At 41.8% G+C, this 22519-nt stretch overlaps 3 protein-coding genes across 8 annotated transcripts in view; 2 read left to right on the forward strand and 1 right to left on the reverse strand.

The window, feature by feature from the left end:
• tanc2a (tetratricopeptide repeat, ankyrin repeat and coiled-coil containing 2a) overlaps window positions 1-4887 on the forward strand; it is a 49993-nt gene extending 45106 nt beyond the window's left edge. For all 3 annotated transcript variants that reach the window (XM_046416596.1, XM_046416595.1, XM_046416597.1), the window contains one exon: window positions 207-4887. In XM_046416596.1, the coding sequence (XP_046272552.1) occupies window positions 207-2079 (1873 nt within the window). In that variant the 3' untranslated portion in view covers window positions 2080-4887. The remainder of the gene's footprint in view (window positions 1-206) is intronic.
• A 261-nt stretch (window positions 4888-5148) lies between these two features.
• On the reverse strand, window positions 5149-13430 carry LOC124073780 (transmembrane ascorbate-dependent reductase CYB561). The gene is made up of 6 exons (XM_046416251.1): window positions 13307-13430; window positions 12046-12253; window positions 7571-7669; window positions 7333-7436; window positions 7089-7246; window positions 5149-6480 (listed from the first exon to the last, which is right to left on the reverse strand). Exons 2-6 carry the CDS (start codon window positions 12248-12250, stop codon window positions 6279-6281), a joined length of 768 nt encoding a protein of 255 aa, XP_046272207.1. The 5' UTR covers window positions 12251-12253; window positions 13307-13430; the 3' UTR covers window positions 5149-6278.
• A 7822-nt stretch (window positions 13431-21252) lies between these two features.
• The window catches only part of hdac5 (histone deacetylase 5), a 47153-nt gene continuing 45886 nt past the window's right edge, over window positions 21253-22519 (forward strand). For 2 of the 4 annotated variants that reach the window (XM_046414210.1, XM_046414213.1), the window contains exon 1: window positions 21257-21471. The gene's annotated coding sequence lies outside the window, so the exon portion shown is untranslated. Of the gene's footprint in view, window positions 21472-21512; window positions 21749-22519 lie in introns of those variants that run through there. The other 2 variants (XM_046414211.1, XM_046414212.1) reach the window with 2 other exon arrangements.

Consider the following 22519-nt stretch of genomic DNA (forward strand, 5'->3'; position numbering starts at 1 on the left):
TTGTAATCTTTTTGAACTTTGGTAACTATGTAGCCTCCGTAGCTTCACAACAACTCTGAAAACATACCAATTCAGTAAACCAGCTGGTAGAAAGTCTGGTAGTTTGAGTTGGAAGCACTGGCACCCAGATGTCTCTGCATGGTGCTGCATTCTCTCTTTATGTCCTCTTCTGAAATCTTTTGCTTTCGCTCTCTCTCACCATTCAGACAGTTCCATGCGGCCCTGGAGGACCTGATTGAGGCCAGCCGCCTGTGCCCATCCAACCGGGAGATTCAACGCTTGCTGTCCCGAGTCAAAGAGGAATGTTGGCAGGATAGACAACAGCAACAACCTACCCCTCCTTCATCCCATCATGTTTATCATGCTGCTGTCAGTGAGCCCAGGAGCAGAGATTCTGGTTGTCTGCAGGTGCAGGACAGGGAAGGGCTTACAGAGGAAGAGGAGGAGGAGGAGGAGGAGGAGGAGGAGAATTACAAAGAACGAAGAGTTCTTCCTCACTCCTCGTCCTACCACCCTCCGTCTGTGGCTCAAAGTCTTGACACCCACAGCCACCCTGGGGTGCCATCACCTTCCTCTGTCTCCCCAACTCACCAGTATCGTCACCTCCCCGGCTCCACCCACTCTCCCTCCTCTTCTTCTCCCTGTCAATCTGCGTCTCCTCCTCCATCCTCCTCCTATTGTCATTTCAGCCCACCTACCTCCCCAATGCAGCATCAGCAGCAAGCCAGCCCAATGTCAGAAGGTATGCCTGCCTTGTCAGGAAGTGGAGGTCTACACCACCATCCACAGTCCATCTCAGCCCACTCAGACCAGAGCCAGGGAGTGCAGCAGTACCACCATCTGTCCAATCAGAGATCCTTCCAGAAGCAGAACCCTGTCCAAGGCCAGTGGCTCCAACCTGCCAAAGTCCAGGTTGTCAGAACCAGTCAGCCCAGTTCCTCGGCCCACTCCAGCATGATTTTGGGAAGTTCTGCCTACTCCCAGTTTGGCCAACTACCCCAAGAACTAGCTGAGCTGGGGGAAGGCATTTACCCAAGTCCCCTAGATATCAGGCCTGGTCTGCAGGTCCAGACTGGTCTGAGCTCTGGAACCTCATACCCAACAAACGATGTGGATGTTGACTACATTTGCCAGGCACGACCTACATTTGCCTATGGGAGAGAAGGAGGAGGGGAGAGGGCAGCGATAAATCGGTTTGGCCAGGCCCGTCAGTTAAACCGCAACCAATCCAAAGCAGCCTATTACCCTCTGGAAGTTACTGAGGCATCAATGGGGCCTCCTGATAGCTTTTCATTATCACACCAATATCACCACCAGACTGGACTACGACGGCCACTCAGTGCCCACCCAACCTCTTCCTCAGCTCCTCCCCCGAGGCCTCTTATCCACTCTCAGAGCATCAACGTTCGTTTCTCCGCCAGTAGCAGCAGCCTCACTGGTGGGCAGCCTGTTAATCATAGCCCGGGTTTCAGGACGTCTGCCTCCGCCCAGCAGATGGATCTACCGTCAGATCTGGCTTCTGTTGGAGAGGTTACTGGCTACCATGATGATCTATTTCTGATTTCCTCTCCCCAGTCTGAAATGTGCATGGTGGCAGGTGGAACTTATCCTGGAGAGGCAGGCCGTTCATCTAGAAACACTCCTTTTATGGGAGTTATTGACCGAACTGCAAGGGTGCACCAGCAGTATCAACAACAAGGTCCTTCCAGTTCTTCATCCTGTCTTAGCCCGTCCCGCTCCTGGGCTGTGTCTTCAGTGGATACGGTTGTCACCTCACCCAGCAAAAGTCCCACCAGTCAAGGTCAGCTCCAGCCGTCCTCCATTGCCTACCACAACCGTAGCAACAACAATGCCCACAACGGTCACCTACTCCATGATTGCTATGAGGTTCTGCCGGGCAACTGTTCTCAGAGTGAAGGCTCAGGGCAGGTTGCCAGTCAGAATCCCTCCTACCGGGATGTGAAGTTGGCTCGAACGCTGCCGGTGATCCATGGCTGCTCAGACAGACCGAGTGATAAACAGGCAGGCCCTACGTCCCCTGTCAAACCAAAAAGACCCTTTGTAGAGTCCAACGTATAAAGAAGCGCTTAAATGTTAATTCTGATATAAAGGAGGAAAAAGAACATATATGCACTATATTCCAAGATTCACTGGGGCTATGAAATTATAAAGGCCTAGTTATGCTTGAAACGAACTACTTTTTGGGCGTGTAGTTCATACAGTGTTCTGAGGTGCAATACGCAATAATCATTCCAGTGTGGACAACAGCATACACTTTCAGTCTCTCTTCAAAAGTATTCATAGAGCATGAATACAAGAGTGCAAGGGAGCTTGAGAGACAAGTTACTGCCTACATTTTCACTTGTGCGCAACTGGACGAGCGCTGTGTGAAATCAGGGTGGGAAAGATAAGCATTTCATTTGAAGCAGACTGACTCCTTTATTGTTATTGTGACAGGGGAAAGTAGAAATCATACGTACAAGTTTGATGTCGAAATTATTGCCAGTTACTGGTCAGGTCTGTCAATTAACCTGCCAGAGATGAAGACAATAAGCAAGGACAAAGGACAGAAGGAGGGACAAGAGTGCTTTAACATGAGACAGCTCCTGTCATTATAAAGCACAAGAAGAAAAAGATTTGAGGAAAATCAGAAAAATATTTCCCTTACTCTCTGTCCATTTCAGCAGTGGTTTACAGTACATTTCAAAAGCGAAGTCTCTCTGAATACCTACAATGCATTACTCAAGAGTACTCTAGGTGGTGCCATTGAGTCAACCTAGAGTGACACAGAAACACCACTATCATCTTTGTCTGCTGCTGATGCCTTTAGTGAAGATTTTCATTTCAGGTGCTGAAATGATACAACGACTGGAAACCTGAAACTTGTGCCAGTCAGATGCTGGTCAGCGACCCAATCCTAAGCCATAGTTTGTGAAACTAGGATAATGCTGTCATTGAATAAGCTCTGACTTGCTGTTTATAAAGTAAGAATAAGCGATATTTAACTTTATTAAGTTATATCTGTATTAAACTGTATAAATATTGTTTCTCTTAAAACTGTATATTCTTTTTGGATATGTCTTGATATGTTTATTTTTTTGTTTTTTTGGGTTTTTTTTGGTAATTGTTATTTAGTTTTTTGGGGGTTTTTTTTCCACACAGATTGGCAAAATGGCAAAATGGAAACCATCTTTCCAGATAAGTTGAAGTTCAGCTTTGCTCCTTGTGTATGGTGGCATTGATCTGCAGCAACCGGGCTGCCTTTAAGATGTTTTTTTTTTCTGTTTTCTTCAGGCAGTTTTTTTTTCTATTAAGGTGTTTTGTATTATGTAGTCATAAAGATCTTAATTTATGCAAATCTAAAGGATCCCAACTGATTTTCTATGGTTCTTTATATTATCATAGAAACAGTGCTTTCATGTCCCATGAGCTGGTAAATGGCTCCTTCTGCTGTCAGTAAATTAATTAAAGCCAACTGATATTCACTAAGCCCCTGGACCAAAAAAAGGAACTCTAAGCAAAGCAAATCTAATTATAGCTCAGCAACTGTAACAATGCAGAACATGACTAATCAACTTCTGGATTTTTGTTTATTGTATTATTGTTATTGTTCTTTCTAGCCTTTCCAAAACCAAAAACACAAGCAAATGCAAGGAATAGATTGAACAGTATTTACCTGTGAGCTGCATCATTAGCATGCCCGGCTAACTAGCTTGCTATCTGCAGTAGGGTTGAGTGTTACTTCTGCGGTCAAGGAGCACCTGTCATACCTGAAATGCTAGAACTAATTAGCTCTACACTACATACAAGAAAAATGCTGTTTCTTTGTATATGCTTTCTAGTATTACGGGATGCAAAATGTTTGCCTTATTTTAGCACAATATCTTGGATGTAGCCAGCCACTAGCTAGGAAGTTACAGCTGATAAAATCAGCCAGCAGAAGTTCTCATTTCAGATGGAAAAATCAACGACTGATAGATAGAAATAAGTTTATCTCAGTCTAAAATCGAGGACCAATTATTCCACAAGTTACTAAAAACATTAAATGGCAAATCTGACGGGCCTCGTCTATTAACTAAATATCTGCTGTGTTGGAATGGCATGCGCGACAGGCTTAGCGACACTAAGAGAAGGCGGTTAGCTAAGCAAAGCTTTCATTTTTTAAAATGTATGCTTATGAATGCCTGTTTTTTTTTGTACATTTCTTTTTATGTTTCTAATGAATCAGCAGCTTACTCTCAGAGTTGCTGATGGACCTTCTGACCTCTCTGTCACGGTACAGCCTCTGTGACCACTGCCCTTATTTCTTACTGCTCAGGAGTTTCTAGCTGTGAGAGGATTTGGTAATACTTAACCACAAGCCGTTTTCACGGTCGAACTGCTGCGTATGACGTGTCATTCGGGCCAGCTACAATGAAGAAGTACTTTATTAGCAAGTTGATTGGATGTTCAAGAGTAGTTTGAAATGATTAAAATACTAAAGTGTGGAAAGCGTGGCTTGTCATAGTGCATCAGTGTTGGTTTAAATCCTTGGGCAGGATGACAGATGTGATGTCTGTCAATAAAACAATGTATTGTATATGTAGGATGTAACCCCCCCAACCTGCTAAGGGGGCGCCAAGCCCAGAGTCTGGTACACTACAGGTAACTGAGCATTATTTCCACCTGTCTGTTGCAACAGATGTTGAGTGTGTGTTTCCTGTTAGTGGGTTTATTGTGGGCTTTTCACCGTGTGTAACATAGGTTAATATTTAAAACCCAAGATGGTTATAACAATATGAGCATCATTATTAAACACTTAAAACAACATGAATGTGTCATCTCATGTGGAGTTCCTGACTGCCAAATGAGCATTACAAAGAGGAATAAAGCTGAAAGAAAGACAAATGTTTAAGTCTCTCTCTCGCTCTCTCTTTCTCACTCTCTCTCTTTCTGTAGGTGTGTAAGGAGCCATCAACATGGATATTCTTTCCATCTTTTGCGGTCACACATGAATTAGCAATACAGCTTAAAGCTGCATAGATATAACAGTCACTCAGGGGTGGTGGAAAAAGCAGCTAACAGCTTGCTAACTAACAAGCGTCTTATAAAGTTGAAAACAAACAAGGTTAACAAACACAAGCACAATGACCACTCATGTTTTTTTGCCAATGGTACAGGAAGTATGGGGTTATTTATTTAAGTCAAAGCAGTGCCACAGTGTAAAAATTCTGGACTCAAGTCACACATTTAAAAAAATTATTTAAGTGAAAGTACGAATTATCAGAAATATCGAAAGTAAGTAGTTGTACACAATCAGCTCTTTTAATGTGTTTAGAAAGAGCGCAAAACTATTTAGAAGCAGCGTGACTGCAAACACAGCGAAAAGATGCATTTAGACACAGTATAAGCCCAGGACAGCACTAATTAACACATGACCACAGAAAATGTTTCAACTTGAGTGTAAAATGTGTTGATCCCGTGCTGAGTAGATCTCAAACACACTGACACACGCGTCACAAGCTAGCTTTCACAGCTAACGTCTGTACAGTCAACTCATCGTCGCTTTAACAGCTAGAATTGTAACGGGTTTAAATCTAATAAACAACTGGACCAACTGATGCTTCACACATTTTTATTTATTTTAGGTTGTCTCGATGATATTAAGACTTCCCTTTAAAAGATGACACTGTCAGACAAACAGCAATCGGTAAGAGCTTTGTATTAGGCACTAGTGCTGAGAGGTCAAGCCAAGAAAAGTTATTGAACTGGTTAAGCACATTCAAAGACATATTTAACAGCTTTAGGTAAAGTAACCAAACTCTAATAACATACATCTGAATAAACACTAACAGCTTACAGCTTACTAATGGACAAATGGCGCGCATTTTGTTTGTGTGTCACGTTTCATGAACAAACGATACTGATTGGGTGTCTTGCCACTTGGATCTGGTAAATGTACTGATACTGTGAGACATCAGATAAAAGGACAGATTCAAGTAGAAAACAAATATGTTGTGTTCCCGCTTGTACACAACCAGGAGGGGGTAATACTATTTTCCTTTTACTCCACTCACTATGCTTCTTCTGTTAATTATTCAAATAAAACGCAAGTAAATCATTCAGGGTGAACAGTGTTGATTAAAGACGCCTGTCCATTGTTTTCTGGACTTTTCTGGACTTTCATGTCCATTTTTGTTTAAGCTGATGGCTTTGTAACTAGATCTTAATAAAATCTTGTAGCACAGCTAATCAGTTGGAAGGACACTGCGTCCGGACGAGGGGGGGTGTCAGATGTCTCACTGAGGATAGGGCGTGGTGGGTGAGCCCCCCTCAGTCAGGGTCTTGAAGTGGACAGACAGAGACTCTTCCTCTGGGTTTGGTGGACGTCTGTACTCCTCCTTGGTGATCAGGTAGCCCAACAGCACACCAAAACATACCAGCAGGATCCCCAAGACGTTGGCCAACACGCCTTCTGGGGTGAACGTAGAGTAAGTTTTCCTGGGCCCAAGAGACAGAGACAGAAATAAATGAGATATAAACAGATACAAAACATAAACAAAGATGAGATGAGATAAATGAGCTGAATGTAGAACAGAGAGGAGAGCGATGGACTTGTAGACAGGAAGTATTATGTCTGTGATCATGCATTTAGGATGACACAGCATGTAATCCAGTATTACTGTACATCATTTTATTTTCAAGGATTCAAACTAATTTATTTATCCTTGTCAATGACATTTTGTAGTCCCCTTCATGCTGCACACATAAAGTATATACACGGGTGAATCAGTTTAGAATAAAATAGGCCATAAATAGAGGAATATATACATCTGGTTAAATACCTTATGACGGCTTTAGAGTTAAGCAGCCTGAGGAATATTGTCACAGCGGTTAAGTGTGACAGCAACAGTTAATCAAAAATGCGTCAAATGGAGCCATTGTGCGCATTTTCATCAGTGTATCACTGTATGATGTGCTGTAAACACATCAGCTGCTCTTCTACTGCATCTGACTTCTGGTGACTTCTACTGTATCTGTATCTGTATGAGAAAGTGGAGAGACACGGGCAGATAGAGGTGGACAGACGGACAGCTGGACGGACGTACGTGATGCTGAAGAGGAGTTTCTCCGTGATCCCAAGCAGGCAGCTCCCAATGGCCATAACCAGCAGAACCAGACCACAGAATACATGGATCGGAAGATATGAGGCTCGTAACCATGACGACGCAACGGGAAACAGGAAGAACAGCAAACCCATCAACCACTAGAGGAAGTGGAAAAGAGTTACATATAATGCATATCCATAAATATATATATATATATATGATGTATGCAGGTGTGTGTGTGTACCTGTGTGCAGAATAAGACTAAGGTTGCCATGCCGCACCAGCTGTGTAGTGAGTACATGTTAGGAATCTTTGCTTCTCTGTGGAAGTCAAACACAGCTACAAAGCCTACAGTGGGAGAGAGAGAACCAGTCATTTGGGTATCTTTGTCCCTTGTCGTCTCTCTCAGTTTGTCACACAGGTGAGTTACCTTCTTCACATTTTCACACATCCGCATCTCTCTCTCTCTCTCTCTCTCTCACCTACGATACTGATGACGAGGGCGAGCAGGTGAATCATGCCATGAAGCAGCTTTATGTTCTTCTTTGCCTCATTTCGAAATATTCTGTAGACCAGGATGGCTGAAGAGGGTGTGTGTGTGGGGGGTGGGAGAGAAAATTTATTTAGTATTTTAATTCATTTTTTGTTTTTTTCGAAGAACACATCTTTACACACACGCTGTAACAACCAATCAAAAGAATGAATTAAATCTGAGCACAAGCAAGACATTTACCATATCATTAACTGTAAAACTAACAAACAGATCATCAATTCAAAATATATTCATCATATATTCATCAACAGAAAAAAAGGTTTGAAAACAAGGGAATAAGGGAATGTGATCAGACAATAACCAGTCAATGTTTTAGAACCAGAAAGGGAATGTCTTTATAACCTAAAAACAAACCATTTCATGAAGAAAACGGTAAGAGAATCAGTGACTATTAAGGGAAAACTAAGTAAATCCACTAATATCACACAAAATATCAATTCAATATTTCTAATTCAACTTTTCAGTAAACAATATAATCTCCCACAACATATGGACACTGTCTTGTGTATTGCCACGGAAACAATGGAAACAATTGCTTCAGAACATATCATGTAATTAAATTTAATTAAATTCAATTAAGTCATCAATCACCTAACAGTGCGATTTGTAAATATATGCATATGTACATGCAACATATATACTGTAACAAAGAGAGAACACACGTGCATATCATGCAGAAGCTGAGCCTCCAGCTATATCGGAGCTGAAATTAGGCTGAACTGCTAAACAATTCCAAATTGTGTTCGGCTTAAATCCTTTATAGCCACCTGTGCCAGCAGCTTCATAACATTCCCACTAAGCAGCCTCACAGGTTTTTCTTCTGTGTGAAACCCCATTGGCTGTTTACAGAGAGAACCACCAGAGGGTCTGATTCCAAAGAAAGTGATCACACGAAAATCACACGTGATGCTTCATAAAGGTTCTGCTCTCCATGTCCACTTTACATGATTGATAGATAATATATAATAACAATATACTATAAATGTCAAAAGGAGGGTGGAGTGAGGCAACAAAGTGATCGACATAGTGGTTCAGCTTTGAGGCGTTTGTGATCCCTCTCACCCCCACCCCCAGGGTGTTTCTATCTCTTGTCTACTCTCCTTGTCAATCCCCATCTAATGTCCAGCTGACCTTTGCTTTTATTGTTCTAATGTGATCTAGCTCTGCAACAGACAACTGTGAGCCGGTTGAACTAATCTGGTTACTCTCATTAGCAAAAGTACCCAGGGCTACAGGCGAGAAACAGACAGGAGGGAAAACAGCAGCATCTCACTTTGTCGTCATTTCTGGGACCGCAGACATCACGAGGATTCGCAGGATCTGCACTGGCAACAATTTAGTCAGCAGTATGTCCCAAAGGAAGTGTATTTTAAACGCAATCTTCTTTGAGGACATCACTGTCAGAGCAGTTTTTGCAGATTTCACCAAGATGATAACTCAGCTGAATGACAGATTTATTTAATTTAACTGAATTTAATTTACTGCAGTTTCTATGCTGTTTTCTACTGATTGGTGAAATCCTCACAAGTTCCAAATTCAGCCCATTCTCATCAGAAAAACCACACTAAAATCTGTACAAGCAGCTTATATATGTATGACCCTTATTTACATTTATTATTACGCAGCAACCTCTAGTGTAGTAACCATAATGGGAGCAAAGGAGGTAGTCGGGTGAGAGATAAGAGACAAAATTAAACAAATTTTGACAAAAACAAACATCAAAACGACACAGGACTTCAACCCCAGAAACTGCTGTTAGCATTCTGTGTGAAACTCAAAGACAACAGTGAGTTATTTTAACTTAATGTACTGAATTCACAAATATAACGTAACTTTTATGTAAATAATGCACATATTTTAACCTAATCAAGTACTTTTATTCCCGAAACAGAATGATATTTGGTGTCTTAGTCTAACCAAACTGCAGCCATTTCACAATGTTTAAAAAGTTAAATGCATCATCATGAAATGTTTGGTTCTAGAGGCTTTTTTTGGTGATATAGGGGATACTTGCAGGAACAGTTGCTGAGCTACTGTGGCTCTATGAACTCACCTTTAGCGCATTAGCAGACCAGGAAAATGCTAATGCTAGCCCTTCAAAATAGCTTCTCTGTGCTGGGCTGTTTTCTCTCACTTGACATTTTGTTTTCATAACTGCTCTCCATTTGATTCAACAAAGAACTACTATGGAGAAAAAAACATTCTTCAAGCTAACAAGCATGCTAACTGTATCTAATTTTCAATTAGCAAGCCCATTAGCTTGGCCACGAGACAATATAACCACATTGTTTATTTAAAATATGCATTTTGTAATTTGCTGCTATCTCATAACTGTCTGTAAACCACACTTGGTTCTTTAATGCTTTCATCATCATGAGGTTAGGATTTTCTCAGTCCACAGAGGAGCATGTAAAAAATTGTTAGACTAAATTTAACCATAACTGCTTCTCAAATGTTGAATTTAAAGATTTTTTCACAATCTAAAGTGGCCCCCCTTTGCTCTGGAACTGAAAAAGAGGCCTCTCATTTTGCTGACTGGCTCTTCCTGTGCCATAGGATCCATTCCCTGTTGGGTCACTATGTCAAAGCTTCACTAGATACGCCCCAAAACACATCCACACAAACCGGCCTGTTTGATGATTCCAACCATTTCTCCTTCTCTCTGTATAAATCAGACTTCCCGCTTGGGAGGAGGGGGATTGATGCATGTCTGGGTAGTGTTAGCTTAATGCAACAGGCCAGCAACACAGTGCTGGAGGCTAAGACACACATGCACACACTTCTAACCAGACACACACCAACAGGTTGCTTAAAATAGAGCATCCATATTCTGCTGACCTCTACTTCCAGTTTCATTCAATTTACAGTATGTTACCCGAAAATGACTTAGCGTTACCATGACTACAAACTGATGAAAGACCGGCCAAGGTAATATCAGCGATGTCGGCCATGGGATAGACAGAGACAACAGCTCACTTCCTGGAAGGTCTTCAATCTATTTTGATGTTTTTAGCCATGTTAATGGTGCGGCTCCAGAGATGACAATGTTAGTTTGACAGTCGAAATAAAGGTCCACTGCTATGATCAGGACTAAAATACACCTAACACTTCTATGTGGTTCACATTTCTATTTTAGAGTGAAATATCTATTGACTTTATTAACTTTTCCTCTTTTATTATTATTATTTAAAGTCCCTAAAGTGTACATGTCAATGACTTAGGTGACCAGTTGACAAAAGAGGTGAGTCCATGGGTGAGCTAAGGCTCCACATAGTGCAGACATGTCTGTAACAGCGGGGAATATTTGGACAGCTGAAGAATTCTATGGATATGGACAAAACCAAGTCACAATGACATAATTATATGTGCCGCTGCATGTGGTGATAAAGGTGATGTCAGGACTCTTAGTCTGTATACCTCCCTAACATCAGCATGCTGACAGTAGCAATTAGCTTAAAGCCAATGTGCCACAAGTTCACATGGCTGTGGACTTTTAGTCCTTTTCTTCTGTCAGGTTGACAGGTGATGGTGGTATAAACTTTGACATGCTTAAGTTCTGTCTGGTTATACAGCAACCTTTTTTCAGCTCCAGAGAAGGCAATGTTTTAGTTGGTCTTTCTGCCAGTGAAATGTCATGCCAACAAATTTGGTGCACACATCCATGGTAAGATCATTCTGAATCTTGAGAACTTTCCACGTAGCACCACTAACAGGTCACAACTTGCACTTCTCCAGGACAGCAGAAATGACGGAGACCCACTGAAAGCTAACAAATTCCGCGATACTGACTCTACCTCTCCTTGCTTGTCATTGTGGACGTACAGTGCTTGGAAGTTAGTGAATAGCTTATTAAAGACATTGTTCAAAAGGAAACCTACAACATACTCAAACAAGTTGTATGACTTTATGCCAAACAGCACTTTGGTTTGTATGGTTTTTGGCACAGGGCATATAAGAGGGGTCCCAGAGAATGGAATTAAGATTTTGAGTTCCACTTGTTAATGCCATAGATTTTTCAATGTTTGACCCCACCTCCTTTTTGATGCATTGTTGATTATTCTTGTATTACCTGCTATTAAATAATGCTGAGAGGCAATTAGGGGCCCAATGAAGTGCAATGACAAAATTCCTTTCAGTCTCTGCCTTGCATTGGATTAGCATGCTAGGCTAATTTGACCTCACAGGTTTGGTTGCAACCTTGTTAATAAAATCAGATTAAAATTATGTATTTGTGAGAAATTCACAAATATCCTACATTTTTAAATATGATAAGGTAAAGAACTTCTTGTTTCCAAGTGTGAATCAACTTTTTGCCCATTGAGGGAGAAGAAAATATTACAGGATGGTGATACTGTACAGTACATTCATGTCAGTGCTGCACTGATCAGTGATCAGAGGACTCACCGTCGCCCTGCAGGAAGACCAGCCCCAGCACCATACAAAGAGGGTGCAGGTTGAACTCCTGAGCTGAGCCGTCCCATGCAAAGCCCCCGCGGTAGTGACCCATCCACACGCCAGTCAGCACCACCACCGTCAGACCCAGCACCTGTGACGCTCCCACCAGCCCCGCAAACATGGAGCGACGAAGACGTGGAGCAGAATCATCCATGATCTGAGAATGACAAACAGAGCGATTATGAAGTACGACTAGTGCCTTGGGCTGTGGCGACTGTTTGCTGAATTGAATAAAATCAAATTAGGAAGCTGAGGTAGAGAGAGAGCCAAACATTGCGTGTCTCATGGTGAAGTAAACATATTTTTCTATCATTAATTTAGAGGTGGCAACTTTTTTTCACCCTTCCTTAATTTTTGCAGTTAAGATAGAGTCATATCACATCAGTCATAACATATTTCACTGTGGAGGAGCCATTGATTAGATAAAGGGGTTACTAGTTACTAGAGAGGACTCAACTGAAAAACGTTCCACCTCACAAAGGACCATGAATGTCCACTGACTGACTGAACTGCATCCCACTGCAAAGCCAAAGGAGGCCATTAGCATCCACTATTGTCAAAGGATCCTGTGCTGCTAAGAGGGACCAGCAAACAAATTTGGTTTTGAGGCTTTCATTCCAGTAGTTGTCATGATGATGAAGATGTTTGACCAATTGACCCACCAGTATTTCTTTCCTGTCATGCACGCTGATATTACCAATATTATGTGTGTGTGTGTGTGTGTCACTGACTAATAAGTAGGCTACTTCAGAGTGAAGACACTCGCGGAACCCACATGTGCTGCTGCCTTTATCAGCTTTTCTATCAGCCTAAGAGTCATGCAGTACAAACATGACGCTGAGGTGATGCAGGAAGTGTCAGGAATGACCCAAAAATCAAATGGCTTTCCTGGCCGTTCGCCTCGTTATCACAGCTTGTGGCACAGCACAACACGTTAAAAGTCATTTTTCTAACCTCACGTAAGCCACTTCTCACGCCCAGCCCAGAGACATTATAGCGCTGTTACAGCTGCTGGGACATGACACGGCTACAGCAACGCTTTAGCTCCGCCAGGGAGCTGTCACCTGTTACCTGGCAGCCTGCTGTCAGGGATCTGCGTGACTCTACAATGTATTTCATTATTATTTAACTTCTGCGGTGATGATAACACTAACACGGAGTTTCCATACGGGAAAACTCATAAAGAGCTGATGGTGTGTGAAATACTTACTGCGCTGCAGGCTCCGCTCCGCGCCGCTCAGCTCTGCTCTGCTGAGGAAGTCCTGAAGCCTACCAGCAGATCCGCCTTTTCCCCCTCCCTCTGACGGTGTGTGTGTGTGTGTGTGTGTGTGTGTGTGTGTGTGTGTTTTGGATGCCACCCTAAACAAGCACAACCCACACGACAGCAGGACTGTGGAATAACAAAATGCAGAGCTATACTACCACTAGCGCAGTTGTTATCAATATTATTATGATTATTACTAATATAATACACACAATAATATATTAATAATATATATTCTCGCAGCGAAAACCCAGATATGGCAGGCATGTAATAAATAAATTTATAGTTTAGGCCACAGATAAATCCAATAATAGGCACTGGGTTTGACTCGTCACAATAACGTCACAAAAGTCAGAATAAGCTCAGACCAGGAGTGGGGGTGGGGGTGTGGGCTGATGACTAACAGCTGAGAGCAAACCAGTGTAAGGGTTTGTTGCCTTGACAACAGCAGAAGGTGTGTGTGTGTGTGTGTGTGTTTGGGGAGGGGGGTGATGATGGAGGAGACAGCGGAGAGGAAAAGGAGGCTGAGGGTGAGGACCGGTGAGTGTGAGTGAATCATTGCTGCTCATTAAGAGACAGTTCAGAACAGCTGGATTAATGTAACCCAACACCCCCATCACCATCACCACTGCTGCTGCTGCTGCTGTCATCTCACTGCCTCCACTGATAGTGCTGATGCTGATTATAAAGTCAGACAATTAGCAGCTGAGCTGAAAATGTCATGGGTATTTTTGTGTTGTAAACTATTGATGTCTATGTGCATGTTGTCAACAGGCTACATTATGTTTACTTATGTTTTTGTTTGCTGAGATCACAGAGCAAACTGTGTCACTATCGCAGTGCTGTGATTGTCGGTTTTCACTAAAGTCACCTGAAACCATGAGCAGCAGGAATGTGAGTTTTACACCTGCAGTCTCTGGATATTAATGTGCAGTGGGCAGTAATGTTACGCATGTTGCTGTCTTCATTAATTAGGCCTGTTCTCCTCTGTTGTCCTACCATATAATCTCTGTAACTCATGTCCACAGGATTACACCGAGTTTTCAGAGAGTTTATGTTGTATAAGTGAGCGGTTGCTCCTCTCAGATTATTATCCATTTATACCCTCATATGACTAAAGCAACCTTTTCAAGCAGACTAATAATGGCTTTAATTATTTTCTCAGTAATTTCTGCACTTCATACATATTGAAAGGAGTTTCAGTGTCTCCTGCAATGCAGATTCTGCACTGTGTCTTTAAAAGTATATCTGAGATGCTGTTTCAGCTTCTTCTGTTGTCATATGCACATTTTATTACAATTACACTGAGGAAGTCCTTGACAATGGAAGTAAAAAGGACAATGAGACATAAAGACAAAATAGTGCATTTTTAAATCCTCTCAACTTATTTCACTGTCTGTCCCTGCCAATCACGTATCCAGTTTTATGTCCTGATAGTGTGTTATGTATGTAAACTCTGAATCTGCACAAGAACCAGTCACTAATACTATCAAATGAATTTAGTAGAATTACAATTAATTATTAATATTAACTTATAAATTGTGGTTAAGTAGATATAAGCATGAAGTGGAAGTACTGAAAGTACACCAGTATTGTACCCAAATACAATACCTATCTATATTTACTCAAGTGAAGTAATTTTTGTAAGTTTGTAAGACTGTCGGTTGATATCCGTGCATCCGCCTCTCTTCTCCTCTGGAGGGCGCTGCAGTCTTGGATAACTTAGTTTTTGATAAGGCTAAAGTGCAGCATTTAATGCAGTGGCAGGATAACTGCTGTTCATCCGGGGGTCTGTGGAGCTGGTTGGGGACTTGGGGGTCTCACAGGGCAACATAGGACCAGGGTAAGAGGATCAACACAAGATTAGATGTTCATCTAAAAGTGTAAAGGTAAAATGAGTGCTACAGCTTTATTAGATTTCTGACAATGTGATGCTGCACTGTGATCTGTGTGTAAGTGTGTGCATGTGTGTGTGTGTGTGTGTGTGTCTCAAGCTTCCTAGTCTTACTTTAAAAATCCAGTGTGTAAGATTTAGGGTCAGAAATGGAATATAACATTCAAGATTCTGTTTTCACTGGCGTATAATCACCTGAAACTAAGACTTATTGTGCTTTTGGTACCTTAGAATGTGCCTTTTATATCTAGTGGACGCTATAATCGGGGATGAATCATGTGATGTTCTGTTGATTGCAATCTAAAGAATCGCCACTAGATGTCACTAAATCCCACACCGACCTTTAACTTAGTGGGTGGGAAGAGGAGAGTTGTCAAAGCTGTTTTCATTAATATCAGAAAGTGGTGACTACAACTGCGTGTGTCTCAGTTTGTGTGTGGGTATGTGTGTGTGTGTGTGTGTGTGTGTGTGTGTGTGTGTGTGTGTGTGTGTGTGTGAGAGAGAGAGAGAGAGTGCTCTTTTTCTGTCTGACATTTCTGATTTCTCCAGTGACTCACAGGAGGCTGACTCACCACTGCTCCTTTTGCTGTGTGTGTGTGTGTGTGTGTGTGTGTGTGTGTGTGTGTGTGTGTGTGTGTCCATGCCATGTTGTTCGTTCATCTTTTCTTCAACATTCTCTCTCTCTCTCTCTCTCTCTCTCTCTCTCTCTCTATTCATCTTGTCTTATAACTTTTAATGACAGCAGTGGCTCTATTTCCCCCACCTTCTCTTCAGTATAATCACAAAGTCTTTGGCTGTCCTTCAGTATGACTGGACACATTTCTGCCTGTGTGGGTTTGAATCTGTGAGGCTTCCATTAGTCTGAGATTTTCTGTGCACCTACTGGTGCAGCATGGGGTCACAATTAGAGAGAAACACTGATTTCAGGATGTAACACAAATGGTGTGTCATTTTATGAATTTCCATTTGTCTGGTCATGGCGAACTATTGAGAAACACACTTACTAATTTCATCATCACTTTGGCATGTTTATGGCACAGGTTCTGTTAGAATTTCTCATTGTCCATCATTTTGACTGACAGGCTCTTGAAAGTTCTGTCATAAGATATATTTTTACCTGTCATCTTAAGGTTCTATTCATAACTTATTTAATAGAATTCCATTTATAAAACAACTTGACCCCAAAAACATTTTATATAATATGAAACGATCCTACAGATCTTGCATTGGAAGGAGAATGGAGAGACAGAAATTTCATGCCCAAAACACACGAAGGAAATGAATGATTTTTTTTCCCACAGTGACAGCGGAGGAAACTAAAACACTGCAGCCATTGTGCATTAATAGGCAAGCCAGAATGATGCAATTTTACAGAATCAGACTTACAATTGAAACGTGATTAAACATTTTGCAAGGGACGAAACTGCACTCTGCTGATCTGCTGCTGCCTAGCCTGAACACAAAGCTTCCTCCTGGTCCACATGGACTTAAACTGGCTGCTCAATAAAACTCTCTGAATGTGCAAAGTCCTAATCCTGCAAGCACTCGCTCTGTGTCCCCTAGTGGTCACAGAGACACTCCAAGGCTTCTGGCCAGCTAGCCAGACACGTTCAGAACGGTGTTGAGGTCAGCGTGTCTACCTGCGAAGCGTGATGCCACACAACTTGTCGTCTTGTAAAGGCTCATTGAATTTTGTTTCTGCGTCACCTGCGGTGGTTGGCAGAATCAGACTTTTAAGCTAGACAAAGGGTCTACAGGTAGATTTCCTTCACTGTTTTGTCAAAACAACAGATGACCTCAGTATGAAGTTATGTCCAAAGGCAACAAAAAAACTACATCCAGCACTGCCAAAGTTCATTAATGAACGCGTTATATCCTGTTGTTATGTTAACAAAGATCAGTGTAAAACAAGTCATGGGTGTTTTACATGTGGTTAGGTGCTGAACCATTGGTTGGACACAGAGTCAATTGCTTGCTAATAAGTTTGCCATTTAACTTGAGACTGTCATAATATGTCACTGTTGAGTTTTCAACTTGTTTCACTGCACCCAAGACACCAGAAAAACACAGGTTTAATAATATTACGTTAATTATTTTACCGTTTAAGTGTAAGTGTGGTTACACATATAAAATGTTTTGACTTAACCTACAAAAAAGTATTTATTGGCCACTTAATGGCAGGAAAACAAGCTGAAAAAGCAACACTGGTAACTATCAATTGCCTATTATGTCCAGCTGACACAAAGCTACATTAACATTTATCTCGAGTGGTGTTTCTGTCCACCTGATGAGCGTAAGTCAAGGCGAGTTTGCTCTCCACCAGATGCCCGTCCTGGGTGAGGGGTCCCTCCTCTGTTGCTCACCTTGAAGTTTCGCCCATTTTTTCCCTGTTAAAGGTTTTTTCTGGGAGTTTTTCCTCAGTCGATGTGAGAGTCGAAGGGCAGAGGACGTTGCTGTGATGTTATGTAAAGCCCTATTAGACAAACTGCTTGTAAAAATGGGCTGTGCAAATCTCTTGTACAGCCCATTTCTTGTCTTGTCTTGTCTTCTTTTTTGTCTTGTCTTCTAATGGAAATACCTGTCTCCTTAGCTGCTGAATGCTCCACGGTGTTTGCCAGCTAGTCGCTAAGTTGGTCTTTGTAGGTAGCGTGCAAAAAAAAATCGTTAATGACGGCCGAGAAATTTAATTGAAACAGTGATGTTACGGGCTGTAAATCCAAAACAATAAAGCGAATGGCACTAAAATGCTGTGAAGAACTTAGGGGAACTGCAGAGTTCACATGTGCTACAAGCAGAAATGTGGTCCATTGTTGATGTAAAAGTACTGCTTATGTCCATGCAGTTCAATGTAAACAAAGGTCTCTAGCTCTAGAAGGTGAATAAGGTCTTTTCTTCAATTTGACTGCAGTGTATGAGTAACATAGGGACATGTGTTTTGCATTAGGCAGCATATGTTATATTATTTTTAGCTTCATTTAAATTCATTTCACGTCTGTTAAAGGACTAACAAGCGATGGAGGGAAAACAGGAGGAGGAGGAGGAGATGAGAAAGCACGCAGAGGCTAATGGGATACAATGGAATGACCTTTGACCTTCACCTATGTCAACCAATTGATACTTCTCTGTTCCAAAGACCTCAACCAATCAGTGAAGTCCTTTAAAAATACCCACCAGGCACCTGTGGAGTAGTCTGACTGAGCACAGCGTCTCCATGGCAACAACATCATTACCAGAATAGCTCTTTCTTTCCCTTTCTCACTATTTCTGTCTCTGTTTCTCTCCGTGCTTTCATTCCACCCCTCGCTCTCTTTGTCTTTTCCATCTTAAGTGTTGTCCTCTGTTCACGCAGAATATTTCTCCTCCCTTCTCCTGTTTCTCTTCCCTCCTCTTTCCTTCTTATTTCCTTTACCCCATCCTTCCATTCCCTCACTGCCCTTCGTCCCTCTCCAGCCTCCCTGGATTCTCTCACCTTCTTTTCTTCCTCGTTTGCCCCAGTCTCCTTCCCTCCTGTCCCCTCCACCTCCTTCTCATCTATCTGTTTTGCAGTCACATTGTGCTAAGAGTGGAGATATTTATAGCTTCAACTATGATTCCTCTCCTCTGTTTTCCTTTACTCGCCTTGTTGTAAACAATGGTGAATGAAAGCCAGATTTTGCTGCTTTTCCATCTAAATCTTGCGACTGTTAATTATGAGTTACTTTCACTTGTATGCATCATAATTAAAGTTATTTTTAACACCTCACAGGCTTATTCCCAAATGGAGTCAAAGTCTCACCACGATTGTTATGCCAGAATGCATTTTTGCAATGTATTTTGCATTTGTGTTGATCACTGCTCACTGATGTTCACTGCCTCAGTCAAGCATGTTGGCCTGCTGTTTGGGAATGTTTGCAGGTATTTGGTCATCAGCATCAGAACCCATCAGCTATCATCTGCAGAATCTGTTTATTTTGGTCATTAAAAGGTACGGGATAAATTGTAATATTGACCTGATGATGGCACAAGGATCATAGTTATTCAGATATTTCAGTCTGGACTAAAGTGTTGGCAGGCTGACAGACTAACAGAAGCTAACAACGCTGAAAATAATTAGGACTGTTAAATTATGGATATTCAACATCCAATATGACCCTTCAGTACTTTCTATTGAAATCAACAGGCAGTATATTCCTTAGATTGTTGAAGAAAATGTTATGAAATATTGTTGTTTTCCTGCAGAAAACGCACATTTTAACTAGTTTAGTACATATAAGTTTAGAGACAGTCAAACAAAAAATGTGCTACACTGCTTTGCTGCATTACTTCCTGAGGAAAGTAATGATGTAATGCACTTTCCAACCAGGCAAACCAGACAACTTCGATGAGGCCCCGAACCTCCTGTGGTCCTGAAAGCTCAAAGCTTACTGTACTCTTAACTGGCTCCTGTTTATTTAATTGATGTTTAGGAATCTATGCCACTAAAATGCTGAAACAAGCTACATGACGAGGGCCTTGAAACGAGACCATGTGACGATTATGAGATAATGATGAATGCTAAAAGCTTGTGCAACAGTGACACAAACAGACAAGAGTCCTAAAGTCAGCAAACGTTGCCATCATTAGCCACTGGTCATACAGACCGGGAAACGGTGTAGTCGCAAAATTCCTGAGTGCGCTATACTGCGAAGAGTTATGTCTTCTGCTGTTAGTTCTTTCAAAGTGTCACTTCTTGATAATTTGTTTATTGTTGGCTATTCTATTGTGAACATTTATAAAATCATCGAGTAGGGAACACTGTAGCCAAGCCAATGTGACCTCTGAATATATATTATACATTTCTATGTGGTTAGAGACTCCCTGGGAGTCCATCATATTTTCAACACGGCCAAAGTGATCAATGTCTTCAAGCTGTTTGCTTTTGGTCAACCCACGCACCCAAAGTCAAAGATATCCGATATATGACAGACAACAAAGAAAAGTCATGGCTGGATTAACCTGCAAGGGGGCCACGTGGCAAAAATGACCCGCTGGGCCTCTCTTAACACTCCTGTTCCCCTCACTGTCTGTGCAATGTATAGAGGTTTTCTTGGAATATAATTTGACCCTAAATTTGCTTTGTGGTACATTTATTAAGCAGTCATTTTGGAATAGGGAAGATATAAGCAGGATATTAAAATAATCAAATCTTAAGATCTCAACACAGTGACCCTCCTCGGGACTTTAAGAATAGCCACTGTCAGCTAACACTATGGCTTGGTGGTACACGTTCCCATATTTCCAAACTAAGTTACAAACAAATCAGAAATTAAAAATTAAAAAAAACTGTCACACGTTCAGACTAGATCTTTTGGAAGCCCCTGAGGGTCTGGAACTGGAATATTTATTCATCCTGATGGGTGGAAGAGGGTTCTGGAAATGCCCACAAATCAGGAGTAAATGTTGTTAAAGGTCAGTAAGGGTTTTTTTTTTTTTATATATATATTTTTTGTAAAACCTGATGCTTAGCCTTGTGACTCAAACCCAATGATAATGCATGACAGGCATGAACATGGGGCTGTTGGTAGACCAAGCTAGAGTGTGATGTGGTCTTGGGTATTTTGCATAATTAATTCTACAAAAACAAATTTATTCTCAAAATTAAAATGATTTTCTTTTGATTTAACGATTGATTAATCGCCTACTTGTTTCAGTAGTGGGCCTACATTACTCAACTCACTGGAAACTGTCTTGAAAGTCTGCAGTCCTTGCGTGTGTTACGTGTAGGACCCACAGTTAGCACTCAGCAGCTTTATTGTGTGTACTGAGGTATCATATGGGTAGGAAACATGGGAAAGTAAAGGGTGACGCAGACGCGCGGTACAAACTTCACTGTGTGTATCTTGTCTGCCTGCTTGTCTATCTCTGCCATGTCTGTCTGCCTCCATTGGTTTCTGTTGAGTTTATTTTTAGCCCCAGCAGACTGGTCACGTGGCAGGAGGAGGACGTCAATAATGTTGTTGTTGGTGGTGGGAGAGAGAGAGAGAGAGAGAGGGAGAGAGAGAGAGAAGCTGTAAATATGGAGGACGTGAAACGATAGGAGGTGAGACGAGTCCTGCTTGTTAAATTAAACGTTTTCATGTGATATAAAAACGCACAGGAGCTTTACGGGGAGACACACCGAGCCTCAGCGGAAACCAAAGCCGGGAGGAAGCGACCTCTGCGCTAATAAGCGTTCCAGGAGGACCCACCGACATCCACGGTACCGTGGGCTTTATGAGAGAGCGTGTGCGTGCCTGTGTGTGTGTGTGTGCGTGACTGTACAAGAAGGATATACCTACCGACAGGCAGTTAAAGGATCGTTGAAGAATAGTTGCAGGGTGAGGAGTGAAAATTTGCGCTTGTTAAGCCACTGCCAACACTTGTGCTATACAGTTAACGTCGCAGCTAACTTAGGAACAGTTGCCATACTACTCTAGCTAGCTAAAGGACACACGCTGACACCTGGCAGATACAATACCTAACAAGCTACCAAGCAGGTAACCCTTTACAGCTATTGTCTGTTTTCGCACAACAGTTACCTGTGTAGCGGCAGTCAGTGATCTGGAGTTGACTAGCAGCTAGCCAACTTCACCGAGCAAAACTAACAACTGTCAATCTAAAGTTAAACAGACACCATAGACAGAACAAGCCTAAAGCTAACAGAGGACAGGAGTTGACCCTCGACTGTGTTGGTTTGTGGATGGCTAGAAGCCAGCAGTGGCCAGCCGTGTAGAACATCTAAACAAATAGCCTGGTGACACAACAGATCATTCTCTGAAAGCTTGAAAGGTGGCTTTAAACCAATGTAGTTTAATCACATATTCTAACTTGTCCAATCTGCACTTATAGATATGAATGAGGGTGCTCACTTCATTGCTACTCTTGAAGGTGTTTGACATTTTGCTTTCCTTCAGTTGCACTGTAAGTGAAGACAGCAGCTTCTTCCAAATGGTTAAGCATGAAATACGGCAACCTTTTAGACATTTTTCTCCGTGTCGTCTGCCAGTTTGAAAAGATTTCCTGCAGTGTTGTACATTATGCTATCTAAACTACATGTCATCTACCGTGTTTTCTCTAGCAGTTGACATTTACCCGACTTGCCAGTTGCTCTTAAAATAATGAGACAATGCAACTGTCAAAAAAAGCTCAAAACCAAAGAATAAAATAAATTTTATTGCTTGCTTCAAAGTGTTTGCAAGTTACAAAGCATCCTGCAAAAGTATGGCCCTGGAGATTACGCTTGAGTACAGTTAACTGGACAGCAACAG

This window comes from Scatophagus argus, chromosome 16, assembly GCF_020382885.2.
Source record: "Scatophagus argus isolate fScaArg1 chromosome 16, fScaArg1.pri, whole genome shotgun sequence".
Lineage (NCBI taxonomy): Eukaryota > Metazoa > Chordata > Actinopteri > Scatophagidae > Scatophagus > Scatophagus argus.

What these genes read in the sequence shown, in the direction of transcription:
- LOC124073780 (XM_046416251.1), bottom strand. Translation starts at nt 12,250, where the DNA reads ATGGATGATTCTGCTCCACGTCTTCGTCGCTCCATGTTTGCGGGGCTG. An exon ending in CCTCGTCATCAGTATCGTAG is followed by an intron (nt 7,437 to 7,570) that starts GTGAGAGAGAGA and finishes CTCCCACTGTAG; the next exon opens with GCTTTGTAGCTGTGTTTGAC. An exon ending in TAGTCTTATTCTGCACACAG is followed by an intron (nt 7,247 to 7,332) that starts GTACACACACAC and finishes CACTTCCTCTAG; the next exon opens with TGGTTGATGGGTTTGCTGTT.